Below are 7,109 nucleotides of genomic sequence, written 5' to 3'. Positions count from 1 at the left end.
TGCTTCGCGTGCCTTCTTTCTTCCTTCTCTACGTTGTCCACTCGTTCTGTCTGATATTACAAAAAAGAAGACGAGTAACTGGTTCGTTTGAAAATAACAAACAGGTTCCTCTCAGGTTCGAGAGTAACAAGGGAGGGGTAAATAATTAACCGTAGAACGATTTAAAATGTCGATTCACTATTCTTTCTGCTAGTTATCAGAAATACCGATTCTTAGCCACCCCTCGTGGTATCTGTGCTAGGCCTACACTCGCGGGCAACTTTCTCTGGTTATGCAACAAAAGTTATGGGCACACGCGCGTGTTTCGAGCGCCCATCAAAGCTGTGCACGCGCACTGTTTGCTTCTACTGGAACGCCACAGAAAGATTTCCACAAGTATAGACCTTTAAAAAAAAAGAGCGTCTGACCGGTGCCATTTGGAGCGTTCGTGCGTATGGCGCGTGCTTTGCTCAATTTCCGAAGCGACGATCACGCACGTGCAGGGCTGTGAAGATCGCACGCTGGACTGTGATTTTGTAAACATAGGAAAAGGTCTATATACTTCATCTAACCTTAGCACTGACTAACTGCGAAGGTTGTGCAAGGGCGAGCGGCTAGCTTCGACTGCCTTGACTGGAGCACTCGCTGCACGAGCGCTCGTGCAGCCGCCGAGGCTTCATCCAAAGCAACTAGCTCGGGCAATTGGCACGCGCGGCTAACAATAGTCCATGCTAAGGTGAGACGACGTATAGACATTTTCTGTTTCCTCTCGTTCTCAGTTGCAAGGGTTCCGTATCTGGCATGCGGGAGGAAAAAGTAATAAAACATAATGGAATAAAACAGCGCGAAGATAGAAATAGGAAGAGACACACCAGACAGGACAGAGCGCTGACTCGCAACTACGGCTTCTTTACTCAACGAAAAAGAGAAAGACAAAGAGAAGGAAAAAAGATAAAAATATGCAGGAAAAGAAGAAGAAAAAGAATGAAGAAAAAAAGAAGAAAAAGACATTACTGTACGCAATCACACGCGCACCTTTCACCCATGGTAGCTGACTACCCCTCGAGAGCACGCAAGCCGGTGTCTCGGTACGGACTGTGATTAGTCTGAGGGAGTGTTGTGTCCAGAAGTAGACACACGGAACGACGAGGAAGAAGCGAGCTCGAGCGACCGACGCGAGCCAGCGAGCCAGCCGAACGCTGCCGTCTGCCGATACCGGAATCACCCTGATTGTAAATAGTTGTTCTATATGTACTAAAGGTTTATTCGTAACGGCTGCGAGTACTCCATGGTCTTAGAAACACAACAAAGTGGAAAAAGTGTTGGAAAAAGATATGGAATCCCAGTGGTTTTCTCCGCACCAGAAAAAATGAGCCAGATCTGCCCCAGAGTTCATGCGAAGGCAGAGGGAATCGCCAGAAACAAGTGTAGCAAGAAGCACGCCAGGCCGTTCGTCCCATGTGTCACGGGAGTAGTCTACAGTATCCCCCTCCCCCTCCCCCTCTCGTGCGGCTCCACCTACGTGGGACAAACGGGACGGTGCCTGAATGAAAGGCTCCGCGAGCACAGGTACTCCCTCGGAGCGACAGTGGGAGGACACCTATCGGTTCACTGTAAAGAGTGCCTGTGCGAGCCGTTTCTTAGTGCCACCACCATCTTGGGACGACACAGGGACAAAGTGACACGCGAGGTGCTGGAGGCCTTCCACATCCAGAGTAGAGGAAAAAAGTGTATCAGCGCAGCATCAGTGGCGTTGTCAGGCAAGGAGCTGGAGTTCCTGAAGTTGACAATGAGGGTCCAGCACGTGCCGTAGTCAGCTACCATGGGTGAAAGGTGCGCGTGTGATTGCGTACAGTAATGTCTTTTTCTTCTTTTTTTCTTCATTCTTTTTCTTCTTCTTTTCCTGCATATTTTTATCTTTTTTCCTTCTCTTTGTCTTTCTCTTTTTCGTTGAGTAAAGAAGCCGTAGTTGCGAGTCAGCGCTCTGTCCTGTCTGGTGTGTCTCTTCCTATTTCTATCTTCGCGCTGTTTTATTCCATTATGTACAACGATCACCAACTAGCCCAGCTTTCAACCTTAGTACAGTTTATTTCTTTTGCATCGGGCCCTTCTCCTGTCAATTCTAATGTTTTTTTCTCTAATCCTTGTGTCCTCGTTAACCTAATAGCCCAGTGTGTGTGCAGTGCAAGGGTTTCTTCTTGGCACATTCGACGTGGTACGTGTCCTGTGGAACTGAAAGGGATTTTCGGCCTCCTCGCTCCATCGGAAGGACACACAAAAAGGGTGTGTCGTGTTTTAAGATCCGAGTACTGGCGCCAGGAAAGATTCTTCCGAGACTGCCTGAGAGTAGCCTGTGCCTCCGCAAAGGAAAACCCTGCCAGTTCACGAAGGTTCTACCATGAGATGAACAAGAGAGCAAGGGATGCCACGGAGTTCTTGTGGCAGAGAATCCGGCCACAACTTCCAAAGAAGAAGGACCTGATGACTCCGTCGACCCGCGGATACACAACATTGGGTGAAGCCGAGATTCCTCCAGAAATTGGCAAGCCGTTAGAGCTGGGTCCCAAGTTCTGCTTCGAGCCGGTCCTAAGCCCTCCCGAGTTGGTGACTCTGGCCAAGAACGTAGCAGAGAAGGCGATGGAAGGGGACAGGCCAAGGTGCATTCACGAGTGTGTGGAAGTTCTTCAATCACCAAGAAGAAGAGGACAGGTTTGTCCAATTACCACTTTGGTGGATTTCATGGTAGACAGTGACCTACGTGTCATGTTATCCGACAAAGAGGGTCAGTTTGTTGTGTTACCAAAGGGCATGTTCAATGAAAAGGCAAACGCGGCCATTGAGAAAAATTTCAGACCGGTCAATGTGGATCTGAAGAAACTTCGAGACAGGGCAAAAGGACTTTGTGATCGCCTGGCGTTAACCCAGCTGGCGGTGAGAGTAGGAAAAGCGGAGAATGTACACCTGCAAGCGTTTTTCAGCGCCAAAACCCATAAAGAAGGGTGCCCGTTTCGAGCCATTGTCACGGAAAAGGGATTGTGGCAAAGGCAGGTGGCCTCCTACCTACAAAAACAGTTATCATCATTGAATATCAAGGACCCTTTTAGGGTTTTCAATTCTTTGGAGCTTGTAGAGTACCTCCAAGCAGAGGGTCCAGAGATGAGGCACGCTTGTAGTATAGACGTGGAAGATCTTTTTTATTCCTTGCCGCACGACAGATTGCTGGAAGCAGTCAAAGGGTGCATCGAAGCCAATGGAGAACTGGCTTTTAGGAGTTCTAGTGGAGTATCCCTGGAAAGCTTTTTGGAGTTGTTGTTATTCTATCTGCAGTCAATGGTAGTCGGGTGGCAGGAAGGGTGCTACCGGCAAAAGTCGGGTGTGTGTATCGGCTCTTGCGTAGCCCCCGTCTTAAGTGACATTTACCTCGGTGAAGTGGACTGTGGCATTGAAAGAGAGCTAGGCGGTACGAGTGTTATCAAGATAATTCGCTACGTGGATGACTTTTTGGTGTTTTTCAGAAGATCTGGAACATTGGAAGCGTTGGTTGACACAGTGGTGGCGGTATTCGAGAAGTGTGGGGGAGGCCTTAGGTTTACCTTTGAGGTCCCAAAAGAAGGGGTACTCCAGTACCTGGACCTTTCCCTGCGCATAGGAGACTCGCGTGTCTGCTGGACCTATCGTCCACGATCCAAGAAAGGCATCCTCGACTGGAGGTCGGCCCACTCGAAGGTTGTGAAGAGGGGCATCGTTACATCTTGTCTGACCTCAGCGCTCAAAAAATCTTGCCTCCACACTCTGGGGGAGAGCTTTAGGATACAGACAGAAAGACTGAGGAAAGCTGGCTATCCGACGACACTACTTTCAGACGTCGCAAGCAAACTGCTGAAGAAAGTAAAGGGTAGCCAGTCTACACAACGGGATGTGGAACGCAAGCGACCTGTAGTTATCCCGTACTTACACAGGATCTCTCACAATTTAAAAAATGTTGGAAAAAGATATGGAATCCCAGTGGTTTTCTCCGCACCAGAAAAAATGAGCCAGATCTGCCCCAGAGTTCATGCGAAGGCAGAGGGAATCGCCAGAAACAAGTGTAGCAAGAAGCACGCCAGGCCGTTCGTCCCATGTGTCACGGGAGTAGTCTACAGTATCCCCCTCCCCCTCCCCCTCTCGTGCGGCTCCACCTACGTGGGACAAACGGGACGGTGCCTGAATGAAAGGCTCCGCGAGCACAGGTACTCCCTCGGAGCGACAGTGGGAGGACACCTATCGGTTCACTGTAAAGAGTGCCTGTGCGAGCCGTTTCTTAGTGCCACCACCATCTTGGGACGACACAGGGACAAAGTGACACGCGAGGTGCTGGAGGCCTTCCACATCCAGAGTAGAGGAAAAAAGTGTATCAGCGCAGCATCAGTGGCGTTGTCAGGCAAGGAGCTGGAGTTCCTGAAGTTGACAATGAGGGTCCAGCACGTGCCGTAGTCAGCTACCATGGGTGAAAGGTGCGCGTGTGATTGCGTACAGTAATGTCTTTTTCTTCTTTTTTTCTTCATTCTTTTTCTTCTTCTTTTCCTGCATATTTTTATCTTTTTTCCTTCTCTTTGTCTTTCTCTTTTTCGTTGAGTAAAGAAGCCGTAGTTGCGAGTCAGCGCTCTGTCCTGTCTGGTGTGTCTCTTCCTATTTCTATCTTCGCGCTGTTTTATTCCATTATGTACAACGATCACCAACTAGCCCAGCTTTCAACCTTAGTACAGTAATAAAACATTTCAACCTGAAATATGCGAGAAAATATAGGTGAGACAAAACAACAATGTGTGATAATCACGCATTTTTCGTAAAACCCTTTCCAAAGGAGTGGAGAAATCAAAACGATGTTTCACCGCACACCAGATGTGACGACATTCAAGATGGCTGCGCCCTTGCAAAAAAGGTAACAAAAAAGGTGTATAGACAATAGCGAGCACAATGGCGCCCGACTGGTGCCCCATGCCTGCAATCACGTGCAGAGTGCGCGTGAACATGGCTTCGGCAGTCTTACAATAGGAAAGGGGCACGCCGGCTGCGTCGCCTCTGTCGCCCATTGTTCGTAGAGACCCTAGATTTGTAGAGAGGGTCCAAGTCCAGCCATGGGGAGCGTTTGCAGTTTAATGGCGGACGCCTCCACCGGAGATTTGTCGCGAGTGCAAGTGAGCTGCCTTTTCGCATTCGTCCCCTGCAGCTCGCATTCCAAACACGGCTTACAAACCACGTGATCCTGAACGAGCAGTTGGAAATTCTCTGTAATAGTGGCTCTCTGATTATTCGCTGCCAATTAGTGGTTGTCGCCGTCTACTCGTTGGTGCCTAGAATTTAACGTAAACATTTCGGTGCACATCCACCTGGTTAGGGATGACAATGAATCAAAGGAAAACTCTAACCAAAAAATAAGACGAAGCCCGACGTTTTAAGGCCAGTTCGGCCCCTTGTTCACGGGTGACTGTTTTTGTGCTTGTCGTCGTCTTGCGAATTGCCCGGTGTTGTTGGCTTCTTTAAAGTGGCCGTTGTTTCTGCACGTGTTTTATGATTCGCAGCGCCTCGCGTGACGAACCGCAAACCGGACATGAAGGCGCTGGGAAGTGTCCCAGCTGACCAGTTGAATTTATTTTTGGTGTTCTGAATGTACCCGGACTCCAACAAAAAGCCGTCTTCGCCAGTTCCTTTTCGTGCCAAGAATAGAGCAGTTGTTGAATCCAATCGTGTGACCCCCTTTCTTTTCCTTTCATTCATAGGCAGGCCTAGTGCGCCCGTCATTTTACAGCGAAGGTGTAAACAGCGAAGGTCGGATTTCTTGAATTTTTTCGTGTCGTCGTCCTCACGGGGAAAAAAAAACCTTCAGCGATTGGAGCAAAAAATGCATGTCACGCATACAGCCTACAGCACAGCATTCGTTTCAATGAAAAACAAGAACGAAACAAGCATCCGAACCACATCATTGATGATAGGGCGCTCCTGATAGTAATGCGAAGCACATAGCGCTCACCGCTATGTGTTGCTTATGTCCCCAGTGCTAAAAAGCATAAATGTTACACCAACATCAAAGTTGGAGATTTAACGAGGGCCCTCGGTTGGACAATTTAGCGCCTTCAAGGATGCAAATTGGCTAACAAGAATATTTGAAAATGTTGAACGGGTCTGGCGCTTCTTCGTTCTTTTGGCGTTGAACTGGAGAATCGGTGGTTAAACCTTTGATCGGCATTTCAAGCAGCGGTGTTAGGGTTCTGTTCAATATTTTTATGAACCGGAAGTGTTGTGTCCTGCTCGTTCCTTTGATGCTGAGCAGGGCAATGAACTTGTATGCGAGCATGTTTCCAGTAATGATTTAATGTTGCAGCCGCGCAAAAGACGGGAGCAGGAAAAACTTAGCAACAAAAAAACCACATTGCGCGCATACTACTCTCGAACAGGGGGTCGCTCTGAGAGCGGCACTCCCTTGGTGGGTACACAACAGGAAGTTCTCTGGGACGTCATAGAGTAACTTTATATGCTCCGCTTGCGGAGCAGAATACCGGAACCGCTCATTCACACTGGAAGCGGATCCGCGTTCGCAACCGCTTTGCGAACGCAGATCCGCTTCCAGTGTGAATGAGCGGGAAGGGTGCTCACAGGGGCGGCCATGTTGGATCAAAGGCCGCATTGCAGGGAAGCGCCCTCGCTTCTGCGAGAGCCCTGGATGCGCAGATGTGAGGCGGCGTGCTGCGGCGTGCGGAGCAGAGAAGATGTAGTGCGGCGGCACACTGTACTGTTTCCCGTCATTTGTCTCCCGTTTTTCCTGTACTGTTTCTCTCGTACAATTTATTTTTCTTCGCCAATAAAAAGCAACAACGCAGATCGCCCCAACGACGTTCGAAGACCATTATAAGTTCGCCTGTATGCATAAATGAACTAAGACTGGTGCTGCAGTTGGGGTGGTAGCGTGCGCCACATCCCAGGCAACAATTTATGGTTTGGAGATGGTCGGCGCAACAAAGCCGCGCAACATGAAAACAGTTTTATTGCAATCGCGCAACAATGTCTTAGCAGCAGTCATAACACTGCAAAAGTGTTTGCTCCTAAAGCCCTGCAGGCAACTGTGTCGGTCAACCGTTGACTGTTTCATGATC

At 49.0% G+C, this 7,109-nt stretch overlaps 1 protein-coding gene across 1 annotated transcript; it reads left to right on the top strand.

Annotated features, from left to right (window-relative positions):
* Positions 1-2,382: 2,382 nt before the first annotated feature.
* Positions 2,383-4,410, top strand: LOC120836711 (the record flags this gene model as incomplete). Its single annotated transcript, XM_040205741.1, has 1 exon — positions 2,383-4,410. A coding segment is annotated over exon 1 (2,028 nt), but the record flags the coding sequence as incomplete, so codon positions are not given.
* Between the last annotated feature and the right edge of the window lie 2,699 nt (positions 4,411-7,109).

The sequence above is a fragment of the Ixodes scapularis genome, unplaced genomic scaffold (assembly GCF_016920785.2).
Source record: "Ixodes scapularis isolate PalLabHiFi unplaced genomic scaffold, ASM1692078v2 PGA_scaffold10__122_contigs__length_95168666, whole genome shotgun sequence".
Taxonomy (NCBI): Eukaryota; Metazoa; Arthropoda; class Arachnida; order Ixodida; family Ixodidae; genus Ixodes; species Ixodes scapularis.
The sequence above is the reverse complement of the archived record's forward strand: the minus strand, read 5'-3'. Positions and strand labels throughout refer to the sequence as shown.